The sequence below is a fragment of the Cebidichthys violaceus genome, unplaced genomic scaffold, assembly GCF_023349555.1.
Source record: "Cebidichthys violaceus isolate CVI_PGR_0920_01 unplaced genomic scaffold, fCebVio1.0.p SCAF_7, whole genome shotgun sequence".
Lineage (NCBI taxonomy): Eukaryota > Metazoa > Chordata > Actinopteri > Perciformes > Stichaeidae > Cebidichthys > Cebidichthys violaceus.
The window spans coordinates 6,883,971-6,908,086 of NW_027176927.1; the positions used below are offsets into that span (position 1 = coordinate 6,883,971).

General features: G+C 41.5%; 1 protein-coding gene across 3 annotated transcripts; it reads left to right on the plus strand.

The window, feature by feature from the left end:
* Positions 1-194: 194 nt before the first annotated feature.
* On the plus strand, positions 195-24,115 carry atp8b2 (ATPase phospholipid transporting 8B2). 3 transcript variants are annotated; one of them, XM_068735315.1, is made up of 30 exons: positions 195-333; positions 2,465-2,532; positions 8,111-8,169; positions 8,289-8,402; positions 9,325-9,423; positions 9,597-9,658; positions 9,777-9,849; positions 10,227-10,297; positions 10,404-10,483; positions 11,001-11,159; positions 11,245-11,333; positions 11,541-11,737; positions 12,217-12,337; positions 12,852-12,939; positions 13,442-13,476; positions 13,592-13,751; positions 13,854-14,042; positions 14,869-14,984; positions 15,278-15,442; positions 15,760-15,871; positions 16,407-16,512; positions 17,151-17,382; positions 17,555-17,738; positions 18,698-18,921; positions 19,034-19,117; positions 19,778-20,023; positions 20,143-20,281; positions 20,931-21,061; positions 22,094-22,690; positions 22,779-24,115. In XM_068735315.1, the coding sequence occupies exons 2-30, from the start codon at positions 2,508-2,510 to the stop codon at positions 22,866-22,868; spliced, it is 4,047 nt and encodes a 1,348-aa protein (XP_068591416.1). In that variant the 5' UTR covers positions 195-333; positions 2,465-2,507; the 3' UTR covers positions 22,869-24,115. The 3 variants fall into 3 exon arrangements, with proteins under 3 accessions (XP_068591416.1, XP_068591417.1, XP_068591415.1); XM_068735314.1 differs by lacking the exons at positions 195-333; positions 2,465-2,532 and adding an exon at positions 4,552-5,272; XM_068735316.1 differs by lacking the exons at positions 195-333; positions 2,465-2,532; positions 22,094-22,690; positions 22,779-24,115 and adding an exon at positions 4,548-5,272 and having other exon boundaries at positions 20,143-20,277; positions 20,931-21,055.
* The last annotated feature ends 1 nt before the right edge of the window (position 24,116 follows it).

Here is a 24,116-nt window from a genome sequence, read left to right on the forward strand (position 1 = left end):
ACTTGGGCATACAATACTAAGAAAACACCACCAGTAATGAAGAGCAAATGTTAGATCCTCAGTGAATGTTCTTAGGGTCCTTAAGTGCGGGAGGTTCAGATGGAGGTGTAGCCCCTCCTCCCTCCTCTCCCCTGGCCGAAGCCAAACCCTCCCTCACCTCGACACGGTGTCTCTAGCGCATCCCGGGTCTCTACTTCACCCTCCCACCTCAGTGACCGCGTCCCATTACGGGGCCAGCGTCCAGCTCAAGCCCGAAACCTCACCATGACCTCGGCGAGAGAAGCAACGAGGATGTCTCCACCAGAAACCTATTTATAACGCCAACTTGAAAAGGTAGGTGTCTGTTTCCTGAACTGTTCTAGCGGTGGTTAGCAGCCTCCATCATGTATGGCCAGCCGGGTTGCCATGCAGTCCAGTACTTAATCAGCCGAAATATTATTGATGTTTCTCTCGGTTTTCAATGTGGAGAGTTCAGCTCATATTACTGCGCCAGGCAATGCGATTTACATTAAAGCTGCCCTGTTCATACAGTAGATTCAGTTCTTAGTTTCTGGGGATATAAAACATCTCTGTAGCCTGATATTAGTCAGAACATTTTCCAAAAGTCAAAGTGAAAGTTAGACATATCGTTGTGTACTAACCCCTGGCATCACCGCATGTCCTGTTATGTCTAACGGAGCATTTGGACTAATTGGGGGATAATTCAATTACATGATGACTTAACTTTGTGAGAGGCATTAAAGTATTTTATTCTCTTCTTCCTTAAGAAAGTAACTATAGGGAACAACAGTAAACTTATAGTGCATTTTAACAAGATGTCATGCAGATATAACAACACAAAACTCCATTTGTATATTTTGGTAGTATATCAAAAGAGATTAAAGACTCTCCTTAAGAAAAATACAACTCTTAGAGTGCATAATGTCATAAAGTCATCCATGTCTTTTGTTGTTTCAATGTATTGGTTGGCTTTCTTATGATAGTAGCAAGTATATTCTTTGGGTTCATGTAAATAGGATTTCATTGAAAAATATTTGTTTTTGTATACAGTAGACGCAGATATTATCAAACCTGTAAAGAATCCTGAGGTTATCATCGACAAACGTAATATTATGTGAGGACAGACGCATTGTATGTGTGTGTTTTTCTGCTCAACAAGACTTACACTTGCCCCCAGAGCAGGGAAATGATATAATGACCTACTGTAACCAACTGACTACAGGAATATTATATACAGTACATGTATTCTTGTTTTTTGTTATATTTAAGATGTGAGGAAGTGAGTTTCGGTGTTGCAGTTTACACATTTCATCAAGGATTTTTGCTGCTCCAAATCCTTCAAAACATCAGCCAGACTCCAGTGAGATAGATGGAGGGAATTCTTCACAAAGGGCAAGAAAGGTGCTCAGATATTCATTGTGTCCCCGGTTTGCCAGCTTTATTTCATAAGAGCACCGCAGGACTATAGGGTTATACAAGACGGCAGCCACAGATGGAGAGCGAGAGATGTGAGCGATGTGACACTTGAAAAACTGGAGAGAGGCAAGAGAACATGGCAAACTCTCATTCCACAGTCTCTAATAGATTCATAAAGAGGTAGTGTGCAGTGTAGAACGTGAGTAGAAAGCATGCACTTAAAGAGAAGAGTGTATGTCCGGGCATGAGACGATGCTGGAAACTGTAGCTGAAAGCTGATCGGCCCAACTCACATGGAGAGAGGCAGAGCGCTCTTTCTCAGGAGTATTGATTGGAAGTTTTGCTGCCTCGAGCCCCTGTCTGCCATACTGTTTGTACCTGCTATAGCATGCACTACAAACCAGAGGCTGGGATGTATAACGCCTCGCCTCTGCAACCTCATCTCGCACACCCTCATCTTCTTCCATTACTTAGCCGAGATAAAACAGTGAGCGAAAGCATCGAGGTGTGTAGTGTTAACAGCTCAGCATAAATGTTGGGAAAGTGAGAAGAGAAGATAAGAGTTCTGGGAAGAATACCGCTCCGTTACTCTTTCTCATCCACTATAGGAGGAGACTGACAGTGGATCTGGCCCGAGCCACCAGTCCCCTGACACTGTGTGAGCCACAGAGACAGATGCAACTCTCTGCTGAATGTCATTTCCTCATTATGGCTCTAACAGACCAGAAATCATCTGGTGTGTGTGTGTGTGTGTGTGTGTGTGTGTGTGTGTGTGTGTGTGTGTGTGTGTCCTGTGGTTGTAATGCCTGATTGAGTTACTTTCTCTCTTCTATGACAATATTTTTCACACCTGAAAAAAAAAAAAGACATGAAATAAATAGTGCATCACTTGAATACAGGCATGAGCCCTGTTTGGTTTTGAATAAGTGAGTCAGAAGTTTGTATGTTTCTCACTTCAACCGTCCTCGTTCCTCAGTGCCTCTCTTCACAATTCACATTCATCACATTCTCTTCTGCATTCTTCATTTCCTCTTGTTTCCCTCTACAGACAATCCCATGGGCCATAGTAGAAGGACGCCGGCAGAGTGGAGATGTTCAGAAAGAGGCCTCCTCCGGGTCAGTACCAGACACTCAACATACTAATCACTTGTGCATTCAGGTAAACTAGTTTCGTGAGCGTCAGTGGTCCTAAAGGTTTGATGATGGTGAAAGAGATGGGAGTATATGTTGGTAGGGAAGCTCACAAAGCCCCTCAGAGTTTTGACTTTTACCTGGTGTTAATACGTGTTGCTAGTGAATGGATTGTTGTCAGATAGCACTTAACTTAACACAGGATGTACGGAGGATAGATTCTAATTTGATTTAAGGGTGTTCAGCGATGCATTACGAGCATGCTGAGCATACTATGCTTATTATATAGGCTTGTATGCTGTACATTGGTAGATGTCCAGATAAACAGTGTCATCTCTGGTGATGGATGAAAACTTTGAATGGAGTTGCAATTCTTCTCTGCTGATACTGCTGTAACCACCTTCTCTTCAGTTTTAAAAAGAAAAAGACAACAGCATAACTTCATGTTTCAAATGCCTCACATGCCTCTCGTGTTTCTTTAAAAATGTAAACACCAGGGAAACACACACATGTTACTGAAGAGTAAACTTGACATGAGGAACTCAAATCAGATGTCAGAGAAGACTACAGACATACAGCATGATAATGCCAGTTGTAAATTTAATCTTGCAATATCCACAGTCAGTTTGAATACAAGATGCACATTATTGCCAAGTGCAAATGGGACCACAGTGAGACAGTGATGGTCCTTTACGTAAGGGGCCCACGCAGGGTTGGAGGACAGAGCCTCTGAGATCAAAGCATCAGTGACGCATTGCAGGGGCCTTTTACATGTTAAAATGTGAAGTCTGATTGTAAAGTTGTTTTTTTGTATGTTATACTGTCATCATTATTTACATATTAAAGACTTGCAAACTTGACTGAGTCAAACTAATACACAGCTTGTAGTTGCAGTGTGCAATTGATTTTTGTTGGGTATGCTATTTATATATTTTTGGGGTGGATATGTAATGCCTTTACTTGAAAGTTGTAGTGGAGAGAGACAGAAGAAACATCCAGCAAACACTCTGGCCTAACCACCACTGTGGATGCAATTTTGTATAAGAATCCTAGGAATGATAATGGATGCCGTCCACTCACACCAATCTTTCCTGTTCTGTCAAAATAAAGTTTCATTTTCATTACAGTATTTGGGCTATGATTACCTGGGGGAATTTAGGGTGATTGGGACATATAGTGGGACAGTATAACTAATTTGGGATTTATTTTCTCGGCTGATGAGTGAAAATTTAATTATTTTTTTTTGCCGAGCCCTAGTTGTGAAACCGGGTGAAACCACATAGACTTATTCAAATTGCGTGAGGGGCTAACATCAAACAGGAAGTTGACCCTGCAACACATGAGGTGAGGAAAATGACAAAGGTTTTAGCTAGTTTTCATCATATGGTCACAAAATTGTCATGGTTAATATTTTGATGGAAACATGATTATCACAATATACTAAAACAAAATCAGTAAAATAAATTTGCTAATATGTGTGTTCTTTTTAAAAATAATGTAATCACCTTTAATTCGCCCTATCTAATTACATATCTGACTCTTAAATGTAGGCTTCGTGTCAATATTTAACATGGTGAATATGTCAGCCATATATGCACCTGTAGAGGTGAGAATGGAAGCTTTAGATTTCTCACCTTTTGTTAGTTAAGTGCTTATGCACGTGTGTGTGTGTGTGTGTGTGTGTGTGTGTGTGTGTGTGTGTGTGTGTGTGTGTGTGTGTGTAAGTATTCTGCATATCGTCACAAAGCACGATCAGGGAATGCATATGAGAAGTGTGCGTAAAACCGTGTGGTTGGCAATCTTTAATGTATCTGCACGAGGCTCGCCGCGCAGCACGTGCGCAGGCACCTGTCTGGCACTTCCCACTGCAGTGCACCTTCTCCGTTAAAACGTGCAGGAAACTGGGCAACTGCACGAGACACTTTGGCTCAAAACGCCACAGCTATGCTGCAATGTCGTCATGCCTAAAGATCCAAAATGGCGGACAGTTTCCTCATTCGGAGACTCGTCTGTAGGGTCCCTGCAGAACGGTTGCCGTGGTAACTGCCGTCAAAACCAGAGCCTCTGTGGTTACGTAATGCTTACAGCGGACAGTGTTTATGTTGTGGAAGAGACTAAAAAGATGACGTTGCAGACTTTGCACATGGTGCGTCAGTTGATTGATGAGGCTGCTGTGCAGCAGAATTGATGAAACACTTCTAATTTGCGTGTGTGCGTCATCGAGACAAACACTTTACAACATTTAGCTTTAGGATATAAATAAGTCTACAATATACATGTTTTATAATCATATAACTCTTAAGCATTCTGAACCTAGCGACAAATTCGGCTGTGAAGTTGCTGAAAAAAATGACCTCAGTGTTTCTGCGGCAGGAGAGAGAGATAGAAAACAGAACAAATGAGTGTGAGTGCGTGCGTGCGCGTATGTGTGTGCGTGTGTTTGGGGAGGCGAGAGAGGAAGCTACAGAGAGGCAGGGATGGACGGTGCGCAGTTAATCCAACTTGACTGAAGTTGGGACCTGAGCTTCATCCCCGCGTCCTTGCGGAGATGCGGCGGTCATTGAAAGAGCGCACATTTCAACAATTATCCAGACGGTGACTGTTGGAAAAGTCAAGATGACAATACCGAAAGAAATCCCGGAGAAATGGTTTCCACTCGTTCTTTCCCTTAAAAGAAAAAAACAGAAAGGACTAAATGGAGCCAAATCGAAAAAGAGGTGGACAGGTATGAGTTTGTGTGATGGTTAAGGTTGCGTTTAATTTACATTATTATTATTATTATTATTATTATTGTGCCACAGTCTTCAGTGTCATCATCATCATCATCATCATCATCGTCACCATCATCATCATCATCATGATCATCAGGAGGTTGTTGATTGCACAAACTGCATCTCAAATAAACATAATTTATCATCCTCATCCCAACTGAGTCCAAGTTTCATTCCTGCTTCTTCATCTCACTGGCCCCATTTTTTACTAAACAGTTTTTATGCGTTTGTGTGTGTACACTGCTTACACATCATCATATTACATAAGTGCGTATTACAGACCTAATTGGCTTATACTATATTATAGCTTGTACTTATACTATTGAACTTTTTTACTGTGTTTATTAGACATCAGCATCCGACATTAGTCAATTAAATAACAGGGAAATAACAATAATTTTCATTCTTCATACTCATAGTGACTGTTAAGTAACTGTTCACTGCCACCCAGTGTTTTGGATTATTTTCTTCTGTTTTCAGGTTTATATCCCTATATTAAGAGACGACTTGTATAATTTGCCTCAAAGTTTTTAACTGTTTTCCTGATGTTTAGAGCTGGTTATAAATCTGTGCATGTGTAAACAAAACTGAGTTTATCTGAATCTGAATTTTGCATAAATAAGTATGATGATGTCCTTGTTGTCTCTGCTGGCTGAGACACTGATCAATCTTCCAGGCGCCAGCCTCCACTGTCACTGCACTGCCTCATCTGTATCCTTATTCCTTTGCTTAACTATCACGAATCCCACTGGATGTGCACCTTGATTTGACCTCCAGCCTACCAGTCTGTCACTGTGTCACCCGCATTGTTTTCCAACGAATTAGATCATTGTGTATGTGTGTGTGTGTGTGTGTGTGTGTGTGTGTGTGTGTGTGTGTGTGCGCATGCACGCGCATGACTGCAGAAAATTCTACCATCCCATCTTCATCTAATTAAATCAGGCACAGTGAGTGATGATCACGTCTGTGCAGAAAGTGATCCTGCCTTAGGTTCAGTCATGGCAATGACAATAGCATTTCCCATAGCTCAGATATCTTTTTGCTCATTATTGTTAGGACTTCAGTCTTTGTTCACTGTGTTGTGAGAGTGTTCTGCTGCTTATGGCGACATAAGGAGGTTGTGTGCTGTTGCACGTGTTCTTACATGCCCAACCATATAGGGGGAAGAGTATTAAAGAGACAGGAATGAAAGAAACTGAGTCAGTTCGTCATTCTGTGTAAGATTGTATGGTATGAAGTATTTTACTTTGAATCAATATTTATGTACTACTTTATGTCCCAGTTGTTTATGGAAACCTTACGCTCACAGCAGAGTAAGCCTGCAACTGAAAGTTTCCCAGTAATGGAGCTTTATAGATTTATACAGACTTGCTGTGTAGCAGCTACTCTGCGTCAGGGCTTCTAGTGCCCTTGAAGCTGTCAGAGACATTAAACACTTAATGGGCAGTTTGCTAAAGATGCTCATGCATTCAGCTTGGGTTGGTCAGCTTGCACAGCTGGGACAGACACCGCCTGGTCCTGACATCAGATGCTTGGAAGACTCAGTGTCTCTCTGCTTACCTTGCACAAGCATCGTGGCCTCTTCATGGAGGGTTGCAGGTTTTTTGCTGCCTGTCAGTCGGATCTGTCTGGTGAACACTTCCCCCAGAAAGCAACCTAACAACCTTCAGGTAGCTGGGAGCTAGCTATTAGATCTAAATGATCTAATCCACTGTGACAACAGCCCAGCTGGTCTGACCAAATCTGTCTTTTAACCTGTAACAACAAAGACGAGCTCTACGGTATCTCTTTAAGAGGTTTGTTTGGTAGAGCACAAACAAAGATAAGACCTGGCTTCACAGTGCTGCAGAAACAGGAAACCACATGGTCTTTGTTTATGTGTGCATGTGATTATGAGGCTTCTGTTGTGTGATGTCCCTTCCTGTGGCGCCTCATTGCCTCTCAGTCAAAAGTGTGTTGAGGACTTTGTGGTTTCAGAGCTACAGTACGTCTTTGCAAAAGTGTGTGTGTGTGTGTGTGTGCACACTCGCGTGCATGCGTGTGTGCGTGCATATGAACTGTGTGCAGCCCAGTGCAAAACAGGCCAGTTATTTCATTTAAAAAGCAGTCTCGTCAATATTAGAGGAGACAGGCCTGGTGGAGGAGGAGGGGAACTCCTAAAATACCTTGCTTCAGCATAAACGGAAACCTAAAAACCAAGACAAAGTAAGAGGATTGAGAGCATGGTCTGGAGGGCAGACATTTCACTGTTTACGTCTATTCTCTGTAGATTTAAGTCATAAGTGTAATGGACGTTATTCTTCATCTGTGAATACCTGTAAAGGGTCTCGGTACTCCTGTTGACTCATACAGATGCACATCTGTGGTTTTGTGTTGCATTTCTGGAGATCATTAAGAGACAGAGGCAGAAGATAATTAAAGAGCTGACATTATTGGTCTGATTATTAGTTATTGTGTGTGTGTGTGTGTGTGTGTGTGTGTGTGTGTGTGTGTGTGTGTGTGTGTGTGTGTGTGTGACAGAATGATTGTGTCTGACCCAATACTAATAATACAACCTCCTGCAGACTACTCCAGCTTCATTGATTAATAAATATCTGCACGAACATAGTGGACTGTCTGTCTCCTTCACTCTCTTTCTCTGTCCAAGTCTCCGGAGGATTTAACTGTTATGGATATTCTTAAGGATTTACAATTGGTCCCTTTATCCACTTTGACACACAGAATTGCAGTGCTTTCTGTATATTTCAGTTGTGATATCATCCTCTAATGACTCATTTTGTGCCTTAACACAGAGGAGGAGAGGAGGGTCAGAGCCAATGACAGAGAGTACAACGAAAAGTTTCAGTACGCAGTAAGAACATTCTCTTGTCCATGATATAAATGATGTTCATAAAAGATGAGAGAATATTAAACCAATTCAACTGAGATATTGTGAAAGTCCATATAATTGTTTCCCTCCTCCTCATCCAGAGTAACTGCATTATGACATCCAAGTACAACATCGTCACCTTTCTGCCCGTCAACTTGTTTGAGCAGTTCCAGGAAGTAGCCAACACCTACTTCCTTTTCCTGCTCATACTGCAGGTGAGTAGAGGAGGTCAAGGGGGGATGTAAAGAGGGATGTAAGCATGGCACAGGGAGGGGGTGAGAAAGAGAGAGAGAGACAGAGTGTGTGAGTGCAGCTGGAACTTCAAAGGCTGAAGAGTTACTGGTTTACATCGTTTAAGGACAGAAATGTGTCAGAAAATAATAGTTGGCTTGAAACACGAAAATTCAATGAAACAAATAGGTGACAATAAAGTATTATAACAGGTGACGGCAATATGACACCATGAAAATTCCAATTCCAAGAAATTGCGTAGAAATCAGTTCCGTAAGAATGTGTGACAAGATGCTGTTTATGAAAAACAGAATTAGCGAACATGCAGCTCTCTGCAGCTGAGAGCACAGCCAGTGCAGGCGTTAGCTACAGAAAACACATCCTACCAAACAGTTTCACGGCGACATCTTTCACAGCCAGTTGATCATTCACAAGTTGCAAAAAAGTTTTAAGTTATGATGTTTAGCCTTTTGTTGATTTTGAGCCATGCTAGCAGGGTTGGCAATGTCAGCCATCTACTTTCATCCAGATTGAAATGTCACAACAACTTTTTGTAAAATTTTGTACACACTTTTATTGTCCCCAGACGGTGAATCCTACAGTCTGTGGTGATCCTCTGACTTTTCTTCTAGTGGCACCAGCAGGACAATTTGTCCACTACTTTTTTATAAGACTACATTTTTGCAAAACTAGTGACATACCCATCAACCTCTGCTTTTAATCCCAGGTGAAGGATTATATACTTTATAATCTGTTGTAGTCAGTTGTAAAACCTTATTGCTTCCACTTGAACATGCTGAGTGGTCTGTGTAGCTTGGGTATGATGTAGTTGTCTCTGAATTGTACACTGCTTTTATGTCCCTTTTCAAACTAATCTGCAAACCCACCTTCTCTGTCTCTGTCTAGCTAATACCTCAGATCTCCTCCCTCTCCTGGTTCACTACCATTGTGCCTTTAGCTTTGGTGCTGAGCATCACCGCAGTAAAGGATGCCACAGATGACTATGTGAGCATGTCTTCTAATCACCATATACGTACTCACATCATTTTGTGAAATCACACTGAAATACAGTACAGGGGCACCAGATTATTTCTAGCAGAAACAAACAAGGGGCCTCTTGAATATGGTCAGCTCGACTCGACTCCTGAAAAGCTCATATTGATATTTGTCTCCTGCAGTTTCGTCACAAGAGCGACAACCAAGTGAACAACCGTCAGTCTCAGGTCCTCATCCGTGGCTCGTGAGTTTCCTGTCATGCATTTGCAACTTAGTAAAGTTTTTTTTTGCAAGGTTTTCTGAATCACAACAATTTCTTAGCTTCTCTAACTCACTGTTTTCTCTCTGTTTCTCTGTTTCAGGCTACAGAATGAAAAGTGGATGAACGTTCGAGTGGGTGATATCGTCAAACTGGAAAACAACCAGTTTGTGGCAGTAAGTGTGTGTCCAACACATCAATATACATGACATGCACAAATGCACGATGCACACAGTGAACAGTATTCTTGCAGGGCCCATTTTAATTCAGACTACTTTATTCTACCAACCTATTGTAGCATTGGATGTTCAGAGATCAGCCTGGAACCATCTGAATATGCATGTGATCATGGTGATTTTTTCTACTGTATTGTAGACTGATACAGTACAGTCTGTGCCTTATTAGGATATGCTACCTACTGTTGTTAATTACTAACTTGTTTGCAGATGCAAATACTCTGTCAGTTCTATCATCACTGTGCCATCTGGGCCGTACTAATTCTGTTCCTGTGCCGTCAGTGCAGTGGTTGCTCTGATGTTGTATCTTCTTTCAGGCTGACCTGCTCCTGTTGTCCAGCAGCGAACCTCATGGACTCTGTTACATTGAGACAGCCGAGCTGGATGGGTCAGAAAACACACCACATTTTACCCTCGACTCACAGTACCTCACAATCTGCAGAAGAAACAAGACACGACATCTAAATCGCTGTATGTGCTGTATTATCTTGCAGAGAGACCAATATGAAGGTTCGTCAGTCTGTCTCAGTGACATCTGAACTTGGAAACCAGAACAACTTGGCTTCGTTCGACGGTGATTTTTGAGAAAACTCCTCCTCTTATTTCAATTTATGGTTTGGTTCATCTTCCGTTCTTGATAATATATAGGTCAAGCTTTCAGTGTTTAACACAAACCTTATCCACCTTCACACCCTCGCACATGAACACAAAAAACCCCACACAAAATCTACACGCACACACTTTCTCTCTTCCGTCCCCTGCCAGCAATAAACAACAGCCTATCATCTCTCGCCCACTAGTCTCACACAACGAAAGACTTTTATGTGAGCACAGCACTGCACGCCCACATCCACACACTCCTCACCTGCTGTGGAAAATTCATTACTGCAAATCAACCCACACTTTGCCGCTTATCAACTTACGAAAGGTGTGTTTGGGTGTGTGTTTATGTGTGTGACAACGGCCTGATGTCACATGGATGATTAATTCAACACTATATCATACAGCTAGGAAAACAAACCTAATAATGTAATTGGATTTGGTGGACATCTATGATATAGCTTATGATTTACATTTGTGTGTGTGTGAAGGTGAGGTGGTGTGTGAACCCCCCAACAACAAGCTGGATCGTTTCTGTGGGACTCTGTACTGGAGAGACAAGAAATACACCCTGACGAACCAGAACATGCTGCTACGAGGATGCGTCCTTCGCAACACGGAGGCCTGCTACGGCCTGGTCATCTTCGCAGGTCGTGTGTGTCCGTGAATATTTGTGTGTGAAAGTATGTATATGATGTGAATAACAGGTCTAACTTTCCCCATTTTTTGTCTCAGGCCCAGATACCAAGCTAATGCAGAACAGCGGTCGCACCAAGTTTAAGCGTACAAGCATCGATCGCCTGATGAACACTCTGGTCCTCTGGGTAGGACACCCCAAACCTCTCACTTTCATGGCTCACACAGTCACTATTTCAGGACATGAGCTCAGTGGCTTGAATCTAGTGTCCTATATCTCCTCATTAATTCTATCCAGATTTGGGTTCAACTGACTAAGAGATCCAAATGTACGGTATGATTGTACTCCTGCTTACTCCGACTGTAACGTTTCTCCATCTGCGTGTTTCTGTCAGATCTTTGGCTTCCTGGTGTGTATGGGTGTGATCCTGGCTGTGGGTAACGCAGTGTGGGAGAGAGAGGTGGGCTCCCTGTTTCAGAGCTATCTGCCCTGGGACCCCCCTGTGGACAACTTCCTATTCTCGGCCTTCCTCTCCTTCTGGTCTTATGTCATCATTCTCAACACCGTGGTGCCTATCTCTCTGTATGTCAGGTGAGGAGAAGCCCAAGACATACTGTGCAAAAACAAAGCGTGTGTAGAAGAGTGATGAAAGACAAATATGAGTCATAGAAAACAAACAGAAATGATATTAATGCTGACTGTTGTTTTGACCAAATATTGTGTTTATTACACTGTTTCCTGTATTACATTACTGCTTATATTATATATTATTATGCTTTATTTAACAATGTCTGTATATGTTATCTACAGTGATTCCTTCTCAGGTAAGAGAGCTGCAGATGAAGCCCTAACAATTGTTTCCTATGCTCCTCCAGTTCCAAACCACTACTGTGGTCCCTGCACCCCTGATCTAGTAGACTTAAAAGTTTTTGCACTTACTGCTCCCTGACTAGCGCATGGGTGTGTGACTAATTGCTCTGCGTGAGACATTTTTTTTGTCCTCTTTCTCTGTTGTCAAGGTGTACTTTACTGTTGTAATCATGTCCCTTTGTCACATGTCTGTGTATCAGTGTGGAGGTGATCAGACTGGGTCACAGCTACTTCATTAACTGGGACCAGGACATGTTCTGCTCACAGTGTAACACAGCAGCTGAGGCCAGGACCACCACTCTGAACGAGGAGCTGGGCCAGGTGGGCATTCACACTGACAATACTGCAAATGCAGTCTGTGTGTGTGATATTGATATTTCACGCATGTTTATTGATTGTGTTCTCTGCCCATCCATCCCACAGTCATACTAGTTCCTGTTGCTTAGTTAATTAATCCTAAATTGTTTAAGAAATATACATATAATGATGGAACCAAAAGTTTTTTTACTGCACAAATGAAATGCACCTGCAGACTAAAAAGGATATAAATTCAGAGACGAGAACATATAGTAGACTGAACAATGTTTCACTCTCCTGGACTTATAGTTCATAATAAGTAGACAAAAAGTCCCCGCCCTAAATCCATTTCATGCATCTCAATAAAAAATATTGTTTTACCCTGATTACAAGTAAAAAATATATTTTTTTTATTTCAGAATATGAAAATGGTTTTAAAACACAGCTTTAATCTTACTTCTAGATTTACAATATATTTTAACAATTGCTTTTTCTGTGTAATTTAAGATTTAGTGTAACAATTTAATGTTTCCTTTAGGTTGAATACATCTTCAGTGACAAGACTGGAACTCTCACTCAGAACATCATGAGCTTCAATAAGTGCTCCATCAATGGACAGACTTACGGTCAGTGCATCCACACACACACACACACACACACATTATACTATACACTTGGTGGCCACTTTATTAGGTACACTTATATAGTCTATTGTAATTCAATACAACTGTTATGCCATAAAGTCTACTTTATAATGTACATTTTTATATGAATTCAAGAAAAGAGTGCTGTTATGGACTACGTTATATTTTTGGCCTTAATATTTACATACATTTGGGCTCCGAATATTAATAAAGAAACACCTCTGAATATACTGCAGTCCAGTACAACACCATCACTAACTATGACCTGAACGCTTAAACATATCATTGAATTTACACCTCTATGACAGTGTAAAAAAAACATTGGTGTCATAAAATCTGACTCTATGGACTTTTTGCAGTTGTATTGGATTGCATTCGATTGTATAGGTGTACCGTATAAAGTGGCCAATGTGTGTAATCACCATACACACACCGATACAAAAAGTACACAACAAAGTCTTACACCTCTGTGTGTTGCTGTCAGGGGAAGGAACGGACCCGTTGGCACCTCAGCCAAAGGTAAGTAGCCATTTTTACTGAAACACTCTTTCACACTCATTCATACATATGCATATGTGTGTACTCCTAGTTTATGGCCTATTATCAGAGTCCCTGACTCACTATTTATCTTAAGAGATTGGACTTCACTCCCTTCAACCCCCTGGCAGACCTGGACTTCTGTTTCTATGACGACACCCTGCTGGAATCAGTGAAAGTGGGAGACGCACACACTCACAAGTTTTTCCGCCTGCTATCCCTCTGTCACACCGTTATGAGTGAGGAGAAGAGTGAGGGTGAGCAAGGGAAGGGAAATGTGGGAGGTCAAATGGCAGCAAACATTGAAACCAATCTGTATTTTCTGTCCATTATTTATCATCATGTTATCTGTCTACCAGGAGAGCTGGTTTATAAGGCTCAATCGCCAGATGAGGGGGCTCTAGTGACAGCAGCTCGAAACTTCGGCTTTGTGTTTCGCTCCCGAACACCTGGGACGATAACTACGACAGAGATGGGACGACCCGTCACCTACACTCTGCTTGCCATACTGGACTTCAACAACATACGCAAGAGGATGTCTGTTATAGGTGTGCAGGGATCATCATGTTCAGTTTACAAAAAATATGGTGTTTATTTTAAGTCAAGAAAAACTGGGTAAGAAATATGATAAAATATAATATATATAATATTAATCTGGATGAAATAAGGTTTGAAGAATACTATCTGCAATTTAAACACTCTGTAGTTAAAGCATTTTCCACATACTAATTTAGAGGGACTCAGGTGCTTAAAATGTGTATTCTCCCTATTTTTCTCCTAAAAATGATTTTGCCTGAAGACTTTTCACTTGTCATAAAACAACCTTACTCACGACAATGATGAGCACCTTGTTGCAGCAGAAAACACAATGTTGGGCGTACAGGGACTTAAATATTATGTAAAAATTACTTTAAATCTGGGGTCTTGAACGATTTGCACAATTCTTTTATACTTTGGATGCCACTAACACAACGAGAACTGGCCTTTATTGCAGTGGACACATCTGATGAGTTGAGCTTTTCATGTTTAAATCAAAAATATGTATTTAAACAAACAGGATATAGGCTATTAGTCATGTTAACATTTTATCCCTCAGTAAGATTTCACTGTGTGTTCCTGAGATTGGTCTTCTAGTATTGTGCTGGAAAACTGCCCAGAAATAACTGGTCATAAATCACCCTGGCCTTAAGAACAACTTTGGTCTTGCCACAGTGCAGCGGGACCATGAAGCACTGAGCACACGTTTAAACAGTCGGCTGATGTCATGACATTTATTGAAGATGACAAAGAGGAGGGTCTGAAGAGTCTGATTATTTGAAGGTGATGGAAGAGTTGTGTGGATTTCTTGAAGTTTTTTGTCTTCATTGTACTCAGTGCGTAACCCAGAGGGTCGAATCCGTCTGTACTGTAAAGGAGCTGACACTGTGCTGCTGGAGAGACTCCACCCCTGTAACCAGGAACTGACGAATGTCACCTCAGACCACCTCAATGTGAGTAAACAAACAGGGATGGATGTATGGTTGAAATTGTACTGCCATCTAGTGTCTCCAAACTTGGAAACAGCTCAAACCAGTATTTAATCATTTACTCAGATAAAATTTATTAACTTGACATGTGGCACACGCTGATATTTTTGACCTATATTTGGACCTTGATAGTGAAATAGAGTGCCATCGACCTTTAAGACTTCATTGTTTCTCCCAATGTGTATCGTCATTCTCAGAATGTGTGTATATGTTTATGTTTGTACATGCCTGTGTGTTTACTGTATATTTGGTTCTAGGAGTATGCAGTCGATGGTTTGCGGACGCTGGCGCTGGCCTACAGGGACCTGTCAGAGGACGAGTGGGAGGCATGGTCAGAGAGCCACCGCTGCGCTGACAAGGCCGCCAGCTGCAGAGAGGAACGACTGGCAGCCGTTTATGAGCAGATAGAACAAGACATGATGGTTAGTGACTTGGCCTGAGAGTGTGCATCCATCCAACCAAACTTCCTTCCGCAAACGGAATAAAAATAGCACTAAACAGAAACTTTAGGTTTCTTTGGATGTATCGTCCAAACTGGTGAGGGGAAATTCCTCTCTTTTACTGTAGCTAAACAACACATTTTCTCAGTGCAGGATGTTTATTCACTGATTGTCGATTTAATGAGTTGAATTGATGGTAAGCCATTTCAAGTCGTTGGACAGAAATTGCCTTTATGCACTGCTTAAATTTCCCACTGGTATGATAACTGGAATTAATGTGTGTGTGCCCATGTGTCTAGCTCCTGGGTGCCACAGCTATAGAGGACAAGCTGCAGGAAGGCGTCCCAGAGACCATCGCTGTCCTCTCTCTGGCTAACATTAAGATCTGGGTTCTCACTGGAGACAAACAGGGTGAGAGACGTACACTTTTACACACACTTTCAGGGCTTAGTTTGCACACAATTGTTTTAAAAACATCATCATTTGCAAAGCTCCACACAAACAAAGGGTAACTCACACTTGAAAGTCACCGCAATGGTCAACATAAAACCAGGCAAACCGGATGATTTCCAGTTTTGGGACGATGAGATTCTACATCAATTTCACTAGCATGCAACTTAACGTATGTTTTGCATGTTTTCTATAGTTTTATAGATCGTGTTTGTTGGATAAAAGAATACATGTTCTGTGGTCACACTGACCAGGAGCCGATCATCAACAAGACCAGGTCTTTGTGCCAGCCACAATTATGTAATTGATTTGTGGTGGCAAAAAGCATGCAGGCAGTGAAATTAGATCACTTTTCTCACATTAAATGAAAATATTAGCATGTTCAGCTCAACTTTTGATCCATCTGAGCTATCAGTCTGTCTTTATCATGAATCTTCAACATGTTCAGCTGAAACGATTAACTGCACTTCAGTAACCCACTCCCTTTCTCTCACAGAGACAGCTGTCAATATAGGCTATTCCTGCAAGATGCTTACAGATGATATGACCGAGGTGTTCATCATTTGTGGACACACTGTCCAGAGCGTACGGCAGGAGCTCGGGTCAGTCCGGCTGTCCGTCTGTCTGTCTGTTTGTCTGTCTGTCTGTCTGTCTGTTTGTCTTTCTTTCTTTCTGTCTGTCTGTCTGTCTGGTGCCTCACACTCTAGGATGAACACAGAACAAAAATGAGAAAAGGCAGGTGTTGATCAGAAAATAACTAAGAAGTATATGCATGATTGGAGTGAGTATGTGAGGTAGCAAGGCAAGGCAAGGTAAGTTTATTTGTATAGCACATTTCAACAACAAGGCAATTCAAAGTGCTTCACATAAAACCATTAAAATCATCAAAACATAATGCAAAAGAAAAGGAGTTTCCCCAACTACTTTACATGACTTACTGAACAATATCCAGTGGTTAACCCAAGCTTTCATTCAGCCACCAAGTTAAATAACACATTAAAACCACCAAGTTGCGGTTAGAAGTCTCTAAATGCACAGCCCTGAAAATGTACTGCCTCCTCCAAAATGTGTTGAGTCATAAAATAGTTAGTAGTTTAAATATTTAGTTGTTGGATTTGTTTTCTCAGCTGTGTCTGTTTCGCCAATCTCTCCTGTTTTCTCTGACATGTTGTGTTATGGTTCTGTCTTTTTGTCAAAGACAAGTCATGTTGATGTTGAGTTTGTTTGTTTTCCTCTCCAGGAGGGCGAGGGAAAGGATGATCGAGCTGTCAAGAAACCGAGATGGAGGGAAGGAGGAGGGGATGGAGGGATGTTTTATGGGTAACGGGTTCAGAGAAGGACAAGAAGGAGATGGTACGGGAGAAGGAGGAGGAGGAGGTGGAGGGAAACAGCTGCAGTGCCCTCCTCCTTCCTCCAACCTCATGGACAACATCTCTGGAGAGTTTGCCCTCGTAATCAACGGACACAGTCTGGTATTAATAACACGGCCCCACACTCACATACACAAAACATAAGTTAAACCGTCAACTCTCAAATGTCTAACTTGCGTCAACAATCCATATTTTTCTTAAATAACTTTTTTTCCACAGCTGCAACTCTGACCCGTTACCATTTACCCATAAAACGTCTCTTGCTCTTTGATAGGCCCACGCACTAGAAGCAGACATGGAGACGGAGTTTGTGTCTACAGCGTGCGCGTGCAAAGCAGTGATCTGTTGCCGAGTCACCCCACTGCAAAAAGCTCAGGTGGTGGAGCTCATCAAGAAACACAAGAAGGCCGTCACTCTGGCTATAGGAGACGGAGCTAATGACGTTAGCATGATCAAAAGTGAGTTGTGCAATCATGGAGGATAAGTCTGAGAGGAAAAAGAGAAGTAGGGTTTGACCACGTGGATGGCAGTGTCTACCTTTAGGCAATGGAAAGTCTCAGCAGAAGTTGTTTATCTACGTGTTGTTACTAGTAGTGACGAAGGTGGTGTGGAAAAGTGTCTTTCTTTAGGTGTGATGTCCTCATTAATTGAGTAACTAATTTCTTAGTGTCTTCAATGTGATGAGTGTCTTTTTAAAGCCTACTGACCTGCAGGTTTACGCTGTGCAGAAAAAAACATTTGTTCAAACCCACAAAACTTTATTTTTACTTCTATTAGAAATCCCAAACACACCAAATATGTCAGACGGAACTTCGGGGAAATAGGTTTGGTTAAGCCATAAACCAATTGTTCTGTTTCTCTAAGTGTGTTTGTAATAGTCTGTTTTGTAAGCGTTGCATCACCTTGGGTGTTTTTCCCCTTATGGATGTACGTCATGCGAACATGTATACGTGCATGTTTCTTCAAATTAATGTATGCATGTAAAAAGCAGAAATACAGTGAATTCAGCAACGATGGGTGGGGTTGATTCACATCCTGTGATTTATGCTCTTCAAATCTCAAAAATAGCATTTGTTTTTTTCTGATGCATTTATTTTATTTGTAACTTTAGCTTTCTTTACGAAGGCATAACAATTGATTATTATTATTATTATTATTAATTTTTTATAGATGAATTATTAGCTGTTTTTATTTTCAAAATACACAACAAGCAACATGTATTTTCTCCCAGAATAGGCACTATTTTATCCACATAAGTTCAAATGCTTTCTCCTCTTTGCTTCTTTTAGTTATTTGTCTCATGAACATACTTCAAAAACCCTACAAGAAAGCCAAAACAAAAGTCCAGTTTTTCCTAATTTATGTGGCTTACTTTTTTAAATCTCTTTTTCTCTGTGTCCTCTCTCCACTCCTCCAGGTGCTCATATCGGAGTTGGTATCTCAGGTCAGGAGGGGATCCAGGCTGTGCTGGCCAGTGACTACTCCTTCTCCCAGTTCCGCTTCCTACAGCGCCTCCTGTTGGTGCACGGCCGCTGGTCCTACCTGCGCATGTGCCGCTTCCTCTGCTACTTCTTTTACAAGAACTTTGCCTTCACCATGGTGCACTTCTGGTTTGGCTTCTTCTGTGGCTTTTCTGCACAGGTCAGAGAATAGAGCTCATGAGGACATCTAAATGTCAACAATCGGGTTCGGAAATTGTAATCATGATTTTCTCTTTGTCTGTGTTTTTGTGTCCATCTCCTCTCTCTTGTAGACTGTGTATGATCAGTACTTCATCACTCTCTACAACATTGTCTACACCTCCCTCCCTGTGCTGGCCATGGGGATATTTGACCAGGTCTGTTCAATCATACTCTTGCATGCTGTATTCTTTCCATTAAATTGAAGAACACGCATAGAAGTGAATTCTCTTCTTGCTGTATACATTGTTATCAGCCACGACAACAGGACAATGAATTGGTGAAGCTACATTTTTGCTTCACTAGTGTGAGATAAATGTTGGTCTGTTGGTCATTCCACCATTTTGAACCACACTGAAATATCTCAACAAGGATTAGATGAACTTCCATAAAAGTTTGTACAATTCATGGTCCTCAGAGGAAAAAAACTACCAAATGGATTGCCATAACATTCAATATGACATTTAGGAAATAGTAATAACTTAATTTTCAGCCATGGCCTTGTCCAATATTTTGGTTCATGAACAAATACCTCCAAACTCAGCTATCAGCTGTATTTTGTGTTATGTGCTGTTAACATGCATGCCAAACCAAGATGGGGAACATGGTAAACATTATACCTTCTTAACATTGGCATGTTAGCATTGTCATTGTAAATATGTTGGCATGTTGATGTAGCATTTTTCACACAGTCGCTAGCCTCGCTGTAGACTCTTGGTAACCTGTAAATTCCAGGTATTTTTTGTAATTATGACCACAACTTAGCAGGCTAGTGTTATCTTAGTAAATGCAGCTCAACACTTTGTCTCTTATTGTAGGATGTTCCTGACCAGAGGAGTCTGGAGTATCCTAAACTGTATGAGCCGGGGCAGCTCAACCTCCTCTTCAACAAGAGAGAGTTCTTCATCTGCATCGCCCAGGGCATCTACACGTCAGTGGTGCTGTTTTTTGTCCCCTGTGCAGTCCTGTCCGATGCCACTCAGAGCACCGGAGTGCCCCTCGCTGACTACCAGACCTTTGCAGTCACAACGGCAACAGCCCTGGTCATTGTGGTCAGCGTACAGGTGAGAGAGGCCGGTGTGGCTTTCGTCAGAGGTTGCAACCTCAATGTTTAACTACTGTCTGTACCAGCATTGTGTATTAACTGTGTTGTTTTTTTGCATGTGTGTCTGTGTCTATGTAGATCTCTCTTGACACAGGCTTCTGGACTGTTATTAACCATGTGTTTGTGTGGGGCTCTCTGGGCTTCTTCTTCTCCATCATGTTCGCTCTGCACAGTCAGACCCTCTTCATGATCTTTCCCAATCAGTTCCACTTTGTAGGTCGGTCACACATGTCTGTCACACATGCAAACACTCACACACAGACAGACAGACTCACCAATACTTAATTGTTGTAGTCAATATCAAGTATTTTGGAATATAAAATTATTAAAAATATATATTTTTTTAAATTAAGGATGCTTCACATTTGTCAAGTGAATTGTAATAGATTACACTGAGGGAGAATAATTTAGAAATGTCAATAAACCAGTATTACCAAATATATTTACATACTGTACTGAAACAGAAAACATAATAGTAATTTGAAACAGTAACATTTTTTTAAAATAACTTATTCTACATAACTGTAATTATATAAAGCAAACAAAACAAAAGTATTTGAAGACTGAATCAGGAGACGGTCATTAACGTAAATTACCATAGAAATGCAGCCAATAAAACATTTATGCACTGCTACCTGTTATTATATATGTAATAAGCCACACTATGACAATGTATTGGCTCTATAAAATATAATACTTTAATCATGTTTGCTATAGTCACCTGCTGAAATCATTTCACACCACCATAGAGATCATAATGTAAAGATGTTTAATATCTATGTGTTATTAGTATTTGTGAAATGCTATAAACTCCTAAAACATATTTTCTAATGTTTGTGTTTGTTTATGTGTGTTTGTGAGTGCAGGTAGTGCCCAGAACACATTGTTGCAGCCAGTCGTGTGGTTAACTATTGCGCTGGCGACAGCAATATGCATAGTTCCAGTTTTGGCATTCCGCTTCCTTAAGGTGGACCTCAAACCTCAGCTCTCAGACACGGTGAGAAAACACACACAAACACAAAGTTTCTAACCCTGATGTGCCCATCTTCTTCTTTTCAACATGTGTCAATGTCTCATCTTCGCAACAGCTCAGTTTGAAACTGGTCTCAGTTAATGATTAACTGCACGCGTACAAACAGTTCATCTGTGTGTGTTGAAGAGTTCGTGCTTACCGTCACTGGCCTCATGCACTGAAAGTACTCTGCAAACATTGACTTAATCAGTGTACCCTAATGACTCAAGTTACTTTATAGTATACGAGCTCAGTGTTTGGCCTCGTCAGTCAGTGTCTCAAGCCAGCGGGGCATCCCACCGAACTCGCTGTGGTAGACATTATGTAGCCGTCATTTGCAGCAGATTTTATTGGGGTCCCCAAATTAATTTGCAGAATTTCTTCCATAGTCTTTTAGTAAACATTTATATCTGCAATTCTGATAATTGTAGTACTTCTAACATTGAATGTATTGTGAAAGGCCTGCGTACATTTAGTTGTTTTACTGAAGTTAGGAAATAAAAAGAATAATGACGTCTGTTAACTGAATGTATTTATTTGGTCCAATTTATAAAGTGTTTAACATGTGTATATGTTTAAAATAACAAATTCATAAAACAAAGTTGTGATTTATCAAACTTATATATCTTTGAAATGGCTGGTTTACCTATTCAATAATAGGTAATAATAAAGGTGATGCCGAAAAGGCAGTAAAAAACTTTCATCCATGCGCAAATTTGCTCTTCTCACGATTTATAGATGAGGCCTATTGTGAATTGGGTCACAATGGTTTGTAATTTTTTGTATGTTTGTCCTCAGGAAACACTGATATACATAGGGCTAAATGCTCAGAAAACTAAATATAAGGCACATAGGTGGCAAAAGAGCAAAAAGAAAGTCGTAGTAAATAGAAGAATTTAGCAACTTTCAAGACACGACTTCCCTTTATGAGAAGTTCATTAGCTTAGCTTGGCTCAAAGAAGGAAAACAGTGCCAAACCACCAAATCTTAAATCTCTTGTCCATGATTCTTCTCCAGGTGCGCTACACTCAGCTGGTGCGGCAGAAGAAGCGAAAACCGGTAGATCGTAGCGAGGGAGGTGCCTGCCGTGGGTTGGGCAGTGTGTCAGAGGGCCGTCTGGGTGCTCGTGGCGGTTCTAGGAGGTCAGGCTACGCCTTTGCCCACCAGGAAGGATTTGGAGAGCTGATCACTTCAGGAAAGAACATGAGGCTCTCGTCTCTGGCCCTGGCCACCTTTGCCTCCAGACACAGCTCCAGCTGGATCGACACACTCCGCAGGAAGAAACCTACGCACGCTCACACTCCCCCCAGCGTCTCCGGGGAGAGCAGCCCAGCACCCAGTTGTGTGTCTGGGTCAGTTCCACCGCTCTCAAACTCCTCCTCTGTTCTGGGCGGCTCACAAGATACACCCATCGAGGAGGAGACAGGCGCAGCACCAGCCCAAAATGCACAGACTGTTCCCGCTTTATCCACACAAACCCCACCAGCTTCAGAAGATGCCGCACCTCAGGGTTCAGCCCAGGCCGTGGATGCTGGCGTCCTTACCCCCGCAGCAGTGAGGTCCCGTGGGGGAGACTCCCTTGGAGGCTGGACGATCACTCTGGGCGCTGTGCAGGTGAGCTGCTGTTATTTTTTCATACATGCATCAATAACAGCACATCTAAAACCATACACATTGACACAACCGTTATTCTCTCCAACAGGAAGCTCTGTTTGGTTGGAAGGCTCGGGCCACTGCATCCAACAGCCCCCGCCCACCCTCTGTTCCCATGGAAACCAGCCAGATTGAATGAAACATTCAGAATAAATGGAGGAATAAGTTGTTCACTACCGTCTATCACATGTTTGCACACACATATAGGATGTGTTGCGTGCTTTCCTGGAGAGATACTGAGACATAGAGAGCAGACTGTTATAAAAAGCTCCCCAGTCAGTTCTCTCTGTTTCCCAACTGAAGCTTCTTTAATAAGTCAAATAAATCTAAATCATAGGCAGAAGTGGCATATCCTAATGACATGGACCTTGTCAAACTATAAATTGGGATTCAATGGTGATATACATGTTCCCACGCCATATGATTACTGTTCATGAATGACTAGAATATCATGAGATTTACAGTATTTAACTAAAGGAAAGCAGCGGGTGCAGAAACGGGTAACTTACTATTAATGATGTAGAAGATTGTTTCCACTTGTAATTTCAAGTTAAGCCTCGCTTACAACCAAGCTTCCCTCAAAATCAACAATGGGTTGAATGAATGAGCAGAATAACAAGACTTTTAAACAGTGAAGTACAGGCATTATTGGCAAAAGTGTTTTTGTTCACTTTAGTTCTCAGTGAGAACGGTGCTTTACGTTGCAGGACACTGCAAAACTGTTGCAAGACTTGTGTCCTTTATCTCCCATTGATTTTGTCTTACTTGTTATACCTTTACTTTAAATGTTTTCCTTTTCTTTTTGCATCATATTGATGTGTTTTATAACTAGTTGAGTTGCACTTAAAGCAAGCTGTCAGTGCTTTTTCTCCTCTTTGCAGGTTTTTTGTTTTGTTTTGGTCTGACAAAGGGCCAAATCATGTTGACAAACTGCCACAAGCTTACTTTAGGTTAGACCTGGGCAAAGTGCAAAAGAAAACAGAAAAGGCAGTAACAAAACCGTCATTTCAATAAAGTGCTTTAAATGTGTCCATGCATAAAGGGAAGGTGTTTGGGGATAAGTATGCCTTAACAATGCCACCATTTTGGTTCTCTAAAGGTCTTCCGGTTCCTGATCCATCAATCAAGTACAACATCCCATCTGTGTTGCAAATGCTACTGTCAATTACGGACCCTTACCCAATTTGGAGTGAGATGATTAGTAGGTAGGGTAACCAGAGGAACAATATAAACATGTTCCAGGATCAGTCCCTTCTACTGCAGTCTTCAACAAAGTAGCTCTTAGACTGAAAACACCACACTATGCTAACATGAGCTGCAGAAACAAGGCCAGAAATGAATGTACTCTTGAACGGTGGTCAATAAACTTGTCATCTTTCTTGCAAAT